Consider the following 12,305-nt stretch of genomic DNA (forward strand, 5'->3'; position numbering starts at 1 on the left):
TTATCACAGAGAGGGCTGGTGTTAGTTCCATCAAAAAGTGAACAAGCAAATGAATGGAAAAGGTTTTGCTGCATACTTGTATGCAACAATTAGGTGCTGCCGCTGTAGAGTAATTATCTGTTAATTTGTTTTATGTGTCTGAGTGTATGATAGCCTGTAGATTTTATGTCTTACTTTGAATGGATTAAGTCTTCAGTTTTAAATTTGAAGATTTATTTTGTTAATTTCTGAAACTACTGTGGCTGTCGATCCAGGCTAGACCAGGTTCATGTACATGCACCTGGTCTACAATTTAATTATTATACAACATTATTATAATTAAATTGTACATGAACAGGTTCATCTACAATTTAATTATAATAGTGTTGCTCACAAATTACGTGAGTCAGCTAGGGATGGCCAAAGCTATCTTGGGATACAGCAAGTGAGTTGAAAATGGATATATTCAATTTATGTAACTATGCCTATTTTCTGGTAGACTTTTTTCATTTAACTGTATAAGTTGAGCTTTAGTCTACCTTAAATAAAATGTATCTTAAAATATTATGCATATTTTTTCTTTTTTCTTTTTTCTTTTTTCTTTTTTTAAATTTAGTAAATAATAGTTTTACTGCATATATAAATTAATAGACAAATTGACAAATGAGGAAGAGGTACTAAACCCAACATTATTTTTATATCCCAAATCCTCCAAATTAAAAAAGAATTACATATATAAGCAATCGTTTTATTTTATTCTAGTTATGATTGCAAGGGGATAAACATAGCAAAATGACTTCAAGGCACTAACAAACTTTTATTTTTTTTTAATAATTGTGATCTCCAAATTCTTTCTGAAGCTCTTCAACCACATTTTTGTCAAGTTGGAAGGCCTTGGTGAGAACATCAGGATTAATGGGAGGATTGGATCCAAAGACAGCATCTGCTATTGTGATTACGCCTGCATTTTGGCTGCTTAAACCAGAAATGGCAATTGCTTTAGTTTTTCCCACGTTTAATTGGAAGTGAATGAGACCAACTGGAAAGACAAACACATCTCCCTTATTTAGAGTTTTGGTGAAGAGGCGATTCTCTGGGTTGGATGTTACAAGACCAACAAAGAGAGTACCCTCCACAACTACTAGAATTTCAGTGCCACGAGGGTGAGTATGGGGAGGATTTTCTCCATATGGTGCAAAGTCAATTCGAGCCAGGGATATGCCAAGAGTATTGAGGCCTGGTAATGTGTCTACGTTCACGGTAGTGACGTTTGACCCAACTTTGTTATCTGTGTTCCCAGCAATGTCCAATCCCTTGAAGAAGAAATCTTCAGGTTTGACAAGCTTTGGATCCTTGCAAAACTTTCCATTAACGAATACTGCAAAAATGAATTTTTGTTATGGAAACTTTAAAAAGAATGCTGAAGACTTCGATGCAGAAAATAGTAAGGCCAGGTAGCTAATAATATTTCTTCCATTAATATTCTGGTTAGTGTAGATTCTTCACATGAGAAAAATAACGCAGAAACTTGAAAAAATAAAAAGAAAAGTTTGTACCAGCTGATTTGGAGTAGTCCGAGTAGTCCTTAAGTGCAACACAGAAGTCCTGCAGGGGATCGGGGTCAGAGGCAGAGGCAAGAGAGAATGCCAAAGCGAAGAGGGCAACAGTTACAATGTAAGCTTTCCTCATATTTCAGGCTTACTCTATCTTCTGTTCTATATATTTTTGTTTCGGATGAGGGATGAGAAATGTTGCATGGAAGGCATGTCTATTTATAGATAAGACACATTGAATAGGTCTATGGTTTTCCATAAGTGAATGACATATAGACTTGTTCAGTCTTCGATTATTACCAATTTTCTTTTTGATTGCCAAATTATTCTTTAACTTCTACCCTGTGCCTTAAAAGTTTCAACAAATAAGACCAGTTCAATGAGAAAGTATTACAATTCTATGTGACTACGGCACAACCAATAGATTGAATTAGTATGTGTACTAAACCTGTACTTTGTTCTTACAATGTACTTCATCGCTCATCTCTGTTCACAATTGACCAAGCTCTGAACTAATTGAACACACCATGTCTTGTATACAACTGATTGGATGTGTTGATATTTCAAGGAGTTGCTAATGACTTAATACTTTGGTGGAAAGTTTCTGTGTGGCTTTTGTTTGCCAAAATTAAATAGAATGGTTGATAATTACTATTGTAGAACCAATAATTAGATGGATTCAAAGCTTCTAGTATATTAGGTAACTGCTACAATCAACGTCCATATGAAGATAGTCTTTGTCCATGGGAAGAAACTTGACCTTTCAAATGTGTTAGGTCAATATTTTTAGGTTGGAAAAATATGAACAACAGTAACAAATTAGAACCCAGTTTTTCTAGTTTAGTGTATAAAGATTGGTATTGTAACAATAAGACAACTAAATTTTTTATGTTGTTGCAACCTATGTTGCACGGACACGGACACAGACACGGGAATACGACAATTTTTGAAAAATAAGGACACGACACGGCGGGGACACAGCGGTTAAATAATTAATTATATTTTATATTTAGGCATATTTTTTAATGTTTTTAGACATAAAATACGTTTATGTCTAGAATTTAAATTATGTAAGAACTACAAATAAGTAAACTAACACCTAAAATAGTACAATAATACACAATATTTCGGATACCGATTAATATTGGTGTACCGTTTCGGGTTTACTGCTATTTTTTACTATTTTATACAACATACAAAGTTATATTTCTAATAACTCAATATATCACTTTGGCAACTTTTTATATTTTTTTGGTGGAGTTAGAGCATTAGAAGCAATGAAGCTAAATAGTTATATAGCTATTTTAGTTTCATCAAAACACAAAAATGCATATTACAATAGTGGAGTCATAACTAAAATTTTAAAAGAATTTATTTTTAAAATTATAATAAATTACTAAAACAAATATTAATATTTTTTTAATCCGAACCCAGCCACCTTAACCCAGTCAACTACTAGAAGTCCTAACTCATTAGGATTTCTTTTTTATTTTTCTTTTTATTTTTCATTCTTTTTTTTACCTCAACACGTTTTACTTTGAAGTCTTGTCACTTGCTTCTTGACTGACTACGTTTTTTACTTTCAAGTGAGTGTACTTGTTCCTCCAAAAAAAAAAAAAAAGTGAGTGTACCAAAACTAAAAAGAGAGACAAACACACGTTGAGAAATAAATGAAGAAGATGAAGGGGCTATAGAAACAAAGGCCAGCGAAACAAAGGAAAAGAAGGTGCTTAGACCGGTACAGCCGGTACAGACTCAAAATTTGTGATTTTTTTTTTCTTCACTGCTGACGTATCGGACTCGTCGGCGCATGTTGGAGAAAAAAAAAAAGAGGACACTCGTCGGACACCGGAATTCGGCTAGTTGTACCTGTTCTGGTGTCTGACACTGGCACGACGCCAAAAATGGCGTGTCTGTGCAACCCACGCAACTAGACCTCTTCTTTGCAAAATTGTAATGATATGGAGCAAAAAGAGGTTGAATTGCAGATGTAGTTATGGGGGTCATGCTAGTATAGTGTCAAAGTCTATTTACCACATTGACAAAGAAAAAATAAGGGATACTATTTGGTACATTAGCAGAGTTTATGTTCTAAAATAAAAGCAACAGGGCATAAGGGCATTTAACACAAAATGTTTAGTGATTTATCATTACTGACAGTTAAGACAAACATACCTATATATATATATGTTTTTCTTTTATAAATCTATATATGCATATATAAAAACTTATAAAGGTTCAGAATGCAAGTTCTCTGCGAAACTTGTTTCACTAGTGCCACCATTATGAAAATTTTGTAAATGACTGACAGTACTAACTTGCGACCAGATTGTTTAGGAACGAGTTACAGTGGTTGAACTGAGACGTCAAAGCTTTAATGGGCTAGGCCTCACCCCAGAAAAATTACAGTCACATAACAGAAACAGGGGGAACAAAAAACGATTTACCAATGGCACAATCAAATTCTCCCTAAGGCACATTGAAATCAACTTAAAAAAATTGAGTCATATCACACCAAAAATGGAGCCACTCCCTGCAAGGGAGAATCCAATGGAGAAGGCAAAAAAAAAAAATGCCAAATATCTACAAACATGAAAGAATTGTGGAACCATCAACTGAATGCCCTTCATGCATCACAGACGGGCCTTGCTTAGGCTAAGATTCATACATTACTGTAGCATTGCTCATGTAAATCGACACAATTCTTGAGCAGAAAACCTTTGTACATAGAAGCAAAGCATAACCATTCAAAACCAAAATTATTGTCCAACTATCAAACTCAAAAAATACTTAGGACAAGTTAACAACAAAACAACAAAACCTACATAATTCAAACCTTGGCATTTTAAAGATAACTTTGACAACAACCGTTCTTTTTTGAAGATGGAAGAAGCAGAACGGTGGGGGGAAGGCCAGTGGGAGAGATGTTTGATGTAGTTATTGAACTTGGATAGAAATAGGAAATAGTGGAGAGACATGTAAGTTGTAGTTATTGACAACAGTTACATACCCACGTTATGCGTGGGAATAAATAAAGTTTTTGTATTGAATAGGTTTTTCTCTAAAAAATTTTGAAGATAATTTGTTCCCTCTAAAAATTAAACAATTTTTATTCGATACATTAGGTCTACTTCGGTCCAATTTTGTCCACTTGGTCAATTCCATTCCCCCTTCAGTCCATTTTAGACTAATTGGGCCTTAAACTAGTTCTTTTTGTAGGTTTTCTTTTTAAGTTTAGCTCAAAATTTAATTTTTTTTCCTTAATTTTGCGTTGAAAAGTATGAAATTTTATTATATTTGGAAAAAACTCTTTAGTTTTGAGTTAAAAATTCTATAAAATACTAAAATAGACATTAGAAATTAGAAATATGAGCCCTAAAAGTGCAATAAAAATTATAAATATTCAAAAGTCTTATTCAATCCACATTGTTTCTATTTGGCCCAATCAATCCTCTTCGGTCCAATTTAGTCCTATTAGGTCCTATTTAGTCCATTCTATCCACAATAGTTCTATTTGGTCCAATTCAATCCATTCATTCTTATTTAGTCCACGTTTGTCCATTCAGTCCACATTGGTCCTATTTTGTCCACATCAGTTTTATTCGGTCCATTCTGCCTACTTTAGTTCTATTTGGTCCTATTCAATCCATTCTTTACACTTTAATCCACTTCAGTCCTATTTAGGAAATTCGGTCCACTTTAGTTCTATTCTGTCCATTTCGGTCTTGTTCAGTCTACAATAGTCCTAATTGGTCCACTTTGGTCTAATTTGATCTCACTCAGTCCACTATTTCCACTTTGGTTTTATTCGGTCCATCTTGTTCCTATTTGGTCCATGCGGTTCTATTAAGTCCATTTGGTCTACTTTGTTCAATTTAATCCAATTTGGTTCATTTTGGTCTACTTCAATCTATTTTAATGCACTTACATAATGAGAAAAGACATATTTGGGTTGAAAGCACCTAATTTTAATCCAAATTTAATTAAAAAATATATAATCTCAAATTCGCAATATCTAAAATCTTAAGCATAACATTTATTGTTGCTATGCTTTTCTTGATCCATATTAATGTTGCATTTCCGTCCACATCGGTAAGGCTAAATTTAAATGAAAGTCTTTCTAAACATAAAGGTTATGAATATACAAATGTAATCTTTAGGGCAATCATTCATTTATTTTTTTAAAAAATACTTGTGATTACTTTTGATTGGAAACTAAAAAATACAACAACAAAATGTATGAACTAGAAATAGAGTTTTAAAAATCACAATGATTCATCAATATAAAATAGATTTGCAAGAAAGAATAAAAAATCAAGAGAAAGAAAATAACCACTTTTCAAGAGAGAATGTGAGTGAGAATAATAAGAAATTTATAGAAAATAATATGGGAATAAAAATAGTAATATACATATATATATATATATATAGTACTAGACTCCAAATTATCTAAGTCATGTTATGTAATAAAATAATATTATATTCTTATATACTATCTTTATAATGCAATATGATAACATCTATGAAATCAGAGGAAAAAAAAAAAGATAACAACTTAAAAACACAAAACTTAATCACATCAACCCAACGTAGAGTTTCAAATAATACAAAAATTCATCCAATCTAAAGTAGAGATGCAGTAAAAATATTTTAAAAAATCCACCAAAAATGGGGAAAAAAGAGAGAAAGAGAAAGAAAGAGAAATAACATTTTGTGTGTGGGAAAACTATGTATAAGATGTAAAGAGAATAGTAAATTTATAATAAGAGGAGAGGAATAAGAAAAGCAAAAAATAAAGGAAGATAAAGGGATATAGGAAAAGTGATATTAAGGTAGATAGTAATGAGGAGATGAAAAAGGTAAAAGGAAGAGGAGAAGTCAGAGAAAGTATAACAATAAGTTAGGAAATTAATAAGAAAGAAAGAGAGTTCAAAATAAGAGAGAGAATGTTGAAAATGGGTGAATAATGTGGCTGTTGAAGTGACTTGATAGGAGCGTAGTAACAATAAATACTACGATTCAGCTTTTAAATATATATAGATATAGATATAGATATAAATTAACATCATCTTATGTTATTCTAATCATATTATGTATTTGTGGGTTCCAGTTAGTTAAATTGATAAAGTCTCTGATAGTTGAATAAGAGATTAGGAGGTTCAATTCCCGTCTATACCAAAAACCGATTGGTATCTTGGTCTGGTAATAAAAAACTTTTATCATGAGCGAACTCCATAGGTTAAAACTTTCTCTAAAAAAAAAAAAAAAAAAAAACTGTATTTAAGCTGATGAATTTTCTCGTGCATTACATGGGTTAACGACTAGTTGTAAAAATTTTCTTGTGCATCAAACGAGTTAACGACTAGTTGTAAAAATATAACTGGCTTTTAGTTTTTCTATCATAATATTGAGCTAGAAGGCTGTCAAAATAATTTATCCCAATTTTAGTTTTTACCAATTATTTTCAATGAAAGTACCGAAATAAAATGGATTTTAAAGTGAAAACAAACGGACGCCATTTTGAACCACAAAAAGTTATCGTCCTCCTATTCACAGCTTTTTTTTTGCAACCATTGGGAAAACATCATTATAAAGAATCCTTTATTTATTTATTTTGATATATAGTAAAAGAATTTGGCTAATTAAAAAAAAAAAGAATGCACTTTGTTGTAGTGATATAACATGTTAGCCATTCAATTTTGGTTTCCTTTTTTCAAAGAAAAAAAAATAAGGTGGTGTTTAAGCTTGGTACGTATGTGATTGTTGTGACTGCATTTCAACTTTCTAGAATATGCTGGGTCGTATATGCCTGGGTTTCAAAATTCAAATGTTTATCTTAACTCCAGAGTGTAATCCATTGAGTTTGGATAACATCAATCAACATGAAGTTGACAACGTCAAGCTCTCCCCTCTACACCTGCACCATGGAAAATAGGTTTCAAAAGACTTCAGGTCAGCTTGAACTTATGGTAAGCTTTGTTTCTTTATATCGTAAATCTGATATAATGAAATTAAATCTCATTGTTAACACTTTGATTACTATTTTTAATTCATTTTATGCCAAAAAGGATAGAAGAAAAAAAATTTAAAGAAAGTGATAGATTTGGTTGGTCTTCCTAGCTTATTATTCATGAACGAAACTTAAATACTGTTTTCAATTATCTTAAATTGAAACACATGTCAATAATCTATATTGACCATTACAGTATAAAATGTATTATCTTTTTAGAGAAAAATTAAATTAAATTCACTTGTATATTTGAATTTAATTAAGAAAATGTATTGCATCTAACTAAGAAATTATGTCTAAGTTTTATCGATTATTTATTTTTGAACAATTCTTTTTCTTCTTCCTAATATTCTTTAACCACTTCTATCTTTACTACTTTTCAATTCACATGATGACCAAGACAAATTTGGAGTAGGTCATCTCATCATCGAATCTTAATGCTGAGGTCACTCTAAATTTTATTACAACAAGTTAACAAATTGAGATAACAATCAATGTAATTGATGGATTTCAATAACATAATAAACAATAACATTTTTTTTTTTTTTGTCGTTGTTTTGTGAGACATGAATTTATAAAAGTTATATAGTAAAATTTGTGTTATCCCTACTCTCTCGCATTACTTGCTTCGAAAAAATCCATTGATTTCTTTTTTCTTTTTTTAACAATAAAGAAATAGTTAAAACTTTCAAGTTCAAAACTCTTATATTCTCAAAGGGGCTACACTCTCCAATTTATGCCAATAATTAAATCACTTGAACTTGATTTAATTAATAATAAAAAAATGTGCAGTATGAACCATGTCATTTACAGGATCAAATATTTAGTTTACAATTTGGTAGTCAAGATGGAAATTAGGTTATATATAAAGAAATTTAATGCGGCTCTATGTGTCGTACGACAGCATGGAAAATTGAAGCACAAGACAAAGATTAGGCTTGTTATGGTGTACATGAGGGTTCCAACACCTTGGACATGCAGACAATTTTAATCTTCTTCTCATGATGAAAGCACATCATATCTCATAATAAATTTCTTGAGCACAATTTCCACGTATTTATTCTAATCCAGGAACAACAAATTCTAATCTCATTATCTATAGAGACTTTTATCACCAAGAAAAAAGTTGTTAAACTTGTGTCTTTATCTTCAAACTTGAATTCCAAGAAATTATGACTTATTCTTCCCGATATGTTTTTATCCATGTTAATCTTTCTATTCACGTAAACAGGACCCAGTAAAAATTGTTGATTAACGAGGTATTACAAGCCAAGGGCCAACACAAGTGAGTCTAGTGGGGGAGTCAGAAAATTTTCTTAGGGGAGGTCGGTGAATACTCTTTTATTTAATTTTTAGATTTATTACCAAGTGTAAAAGAAAATTAATGGAAAATTTCAAAAACTAGGGGGCCATGGCACCCCTTGGCACCCCCCTAGCTCCACCTATGAACACAACACATGTAACGGATTTTAAAGTAAATTTTATCACCGAGAGGGCTGGTATAAGTTCCGTCAAAAAGCAAACATGCAAATGAATGGAAAAGGTTTTGCTGCATACTTGTGTGCAGCAATTAGGTGCTGCCGCTATAGAGTAATTATCTGTTAATTTATTTTATGTCTGAGTGTATGATAGCCCCTGTAGATTTTATGTCTTACTTTGAATGGATGAAGTTTTCAGTTTTAAATTTGAAGATTTATTTTTGTTAATTTCTGTAACTACTGTGGCTGTCGATCCAAGCTAGACCAGGTTCATGTTCATCTACAATTTAATTATAATAGTGTTGCTCACAAATTACGTGAATCAACTAGGGATGGCCAAAGCTAGCTTGGGATACAGCATGTGAGCTGAAAATGGATGTATTCAAATCAAGTAGCTGTGCCTATTTTTTTGGTAGGCTTTTTTCATTTAACTGTAGTTGAGCTTCAGTCTACCTCAAATAAACTGTATCTTAATATATTATGCAATACTTTTCCTTTTTTTTAAATTTAGTAAATAATGGTTTTACTGCATAAATTAATAGACAAATTGACAAACGAGGAAGAGGTACTAAACCCAACATTATTTTTATATCCCAGATCCTCCAAATTAAAAAAGAATTACATATATAAGCAATCGTTTTATTTTATTCTAGTTATGATTGCAAGGGGATAAACATAGCAAAATGACTAGTGCTTCAAGGCACTTACAAACATTTTTTTTCTAATAATTGTCAACTTCAAATTTTTTCTGAAGCTGTTCAACCACATTTTTGTCAAGTTGGAAGGCCTTGGTGAGAACATCAGGATTAATGGGAGGATTGGATCCAAAGACAGCATCTGCTATTGTGATTACGCCTGCATTTTGGCTACTTAAACCAGAAATGGCAATTGCATTAGTTTTTCCCACATTGAACTGGAAGTGAATGAGACCGACTGGAAAGACAAACACATCCCCCTTATTTAGAGTTTTGGTGAAGAGACGATTATCTGGGTTGGATGTTACAAAACCAACGAAGAGAGTACCCTCCAAGACTACTAGAATTTCAGTGCCACGAGGGTGAGTATGGGGAGGATTTTCTCCATACGGTGCAAAGTCGATTCGAGCCAGGGATATGCTGCATAAATGAATTTTTGTTATGGACACTTTAAAAAGAACGCTTAAGACTTCGATGCAGAAATTAGTTAAGGCCAGGTAGCTAATAATATTTCTTCCATTAATATTCTGGTTAGTGTAGATTCTTCACATGACAAAAATAATGCAAAAACTTGAAAAAGAAAAAGAAAGGTATGTACCGGCTGATTTGGAGTCCGAGTAGTCCTTAAGTGCAACACAAAAGTCCTGCAGGGGATCGGGGTCAGAGGCAGAGGCAAGAGAGAATGCCAAAGCGAAGAGGGCAACAGTTACAATGTAAGCTTTCCTCATATTTCAGGCTAACTCTATCTTCTGTTCTGTATATGTTTGCTTCGGGTGAGGGATGAGAAATGTTGCATGGAAAGCATGTCTATTTATAGATAAGACACATTGAATAGGTCTATGGTTTTCCGTACGTGAATCATACGTAGACTTGTTCAGTCTTCCATTATTACCCATTTTCTTTTTGATTGCCAAATTATTCTTTATCTACTGCCCCATGCCTTAAATTTTCAACAAATAAGACCAGTTCAATGAAAAAATATTACAATTCTATGTTACTACGGCACTACCAATCTTAACAACCGATAGATTGAATTAGTCGGTGTACTAAACCTGTATTTTGTTCTAACAAATGTACTTCATCTCTCATCTCTGTCCAGAATTGATCAAGCTCTGAACTAATTGAACACATCGTGTGTATTCAACTAATTGGATGCGTCTGTTTTTCTTCAAGGGGTTGTTAATAACTTAATATTTTGGTGGAAAGTTTGTGTGACTTTTTTTCTGCCTAAATTAAATAGATGGTTGATAATTACTATTGTAGATCCAATAATTAGATGGATTCAAAGCTAGGTACGAATGTGATAGTTGTGATTACATTTCAAGATCTTGAAATGCTGGATCGTATATGCCTGGGTTTCGAAATTCAGATGTTTATCTTAACTGTAATCCATTGAGTTTTGGATAGCGTCAAGTTGACAACATCAAGCTATCCAGTCTTCGCCTACACCATGGAAGATAGGTTTCAATAGACTTCAGTTCAGTTTAAGCTTATGGTCAGCTTTGTTATATTGCAAATCTGATTTAATGAAATTAAATCTGATTGTTAATGCGTTGATTATTCTCAACTTACACTATTTTTAATTCATTTTATGCCAAAAAGGATAAAAGAAGAAGAAAAAAATTAAGAAAGTGATAAATTTGGTTGGTCTTCCTAGCTTATTATTATTCATAGACAAAACTTAAATACTGCTTTTCAATGTGCTTAAATTGAAATATATGTCTATAATCTATATTGACTAGTACAGTATAAAATGTATTTTTTTTAAAAGAAAAATTAAATAAACTTCACTTATGTATTTGAATTTAATTAAGAAAATGTATTGCATTTAACTAAGAAATTATATCTAAGTTTTATCGATTATTTATTTTTTAGCGACTTTTTTTTTTTCTTCTTCTTCTTAATATTCTTTAACCACTTCTATCTTTACTACTTTTCAACTCACATGACCAAGACAAATTTGGAGTAGGCAATCTCATCATCGAAACTCATACAAGGTGTCTGCATTATACATAAGCTATCCTTAATGCTAAAGCCACTATATTTTATTACAATGAGTTAACAAAATTGACATAACAATGACTCTAATTGATGGATTTCAATAACATAATAAAGGATAACATTTTTTTGTTTTGTTTTGTGTGACATGAATTTATAAAGGTTATATAGTGAAATTTGAATTATCCCTACTCTCTATCACTACTCACTTCGAAAAAAAAAATCCTGTGCACATGTGCTTACCATTGATTTCCTATTACTTTTTCTTTTTTTAACAATAAAAAAAAAAAAAAGTTAACACTCTCAAGTAGGGCTGTCCATCCAATCCGACAACCCGACTCACCCGAAGTTTCTGACCGTACCCGACCGGAAAACCGGCCGACCTGATCAAGTCACCGGTCGGTCGCGGGTCATTTGTTCCAAAAACCGATTCCGGCGGATCGGTCTCGGTTTTCCTCCCCAAAACCCGAAAAAACCCGATCCGACCGATGTACTAACAATTTCTAGCAAAAGATTTCTAGATTTCGGCAGAAATTTCCAGAATCCGACGAGGTTTTCCAAAATCCGGCGACTTTTTCCAGATTCCGACGTC

The 12,305-nt window shown here is 32.3% G+C and overlaps 1 protein-coding gene across 2 annotated transcripts; it reads right to left on the minus strand.

Moving 5' to 3' along the window:
- Nucleotides 1–668: 668 nt before the first annotated feature.
- On the minus strand, nt 669–10,494 carry LOC112024687 (germin-like protein subfamily 1 member 14). Of its 2 annotated transcripts, none has more exons than XM_065771099.1 (2): nt 10,314–10,494; nt 669–1,357 (listed from the first exon to the last, which is right to left on the minus strand). In XM_065771099.1, exons 1-2 carry the CDS (start codon nt 10,441–10,443, stop codon nt 807–809), a joined length of 681 nt encoding a protein of 226 aa, XP_065627171.1. In that variant the 5' UTR covers nt 10,444–10,494; the 3' UTR covers nt 669–806. The 2 variants fall into 2 exon arrangements, with proteins under 2 accessions (XP_065627171.1, XP_023913075.1); XM_024057307.2 differs by lacking the exon at nt 10,314–10,494 and adding an exon at nt 1,536–1,737.
- Nucleotides 10,495–12,305: the final 1,811 nt, after the last annotated feature.

This window comes from Quercus suber, unplaced genomic scaffold, assembly GCF_002906115.3.
Source record: "Quercus suber isolate HL8 unplaced genomic scaffold, Cork oak 2.0 scaffold_39, whole genome shotgun sequence".
Classification (NCBI taxonomy): domain Eukaryota; kingdom Viridiplantae; phylum Streptophyta; class Magnoliopsida; order Fagales; family Fagaceae; genus Quercus; species Quercus suber.

Excerpts from the sequence above, each read along its gene's own strand:
- LOC112024687 (XM_024057307.2), bottom strand. The coding sequence starts at position 1,668 with ATGAGGAAAGCTTACATTGTAACTGTTGCCCTCTTCGCTTTGGCATTC. Across the intron at positions 1,358-1,535 it reads GGACTACTCCAAATCAGCTG|TATTCGTTAATGGAAAGTTT; the intron begins GTACAAACTTTT and ends TCATTTTTGCAG.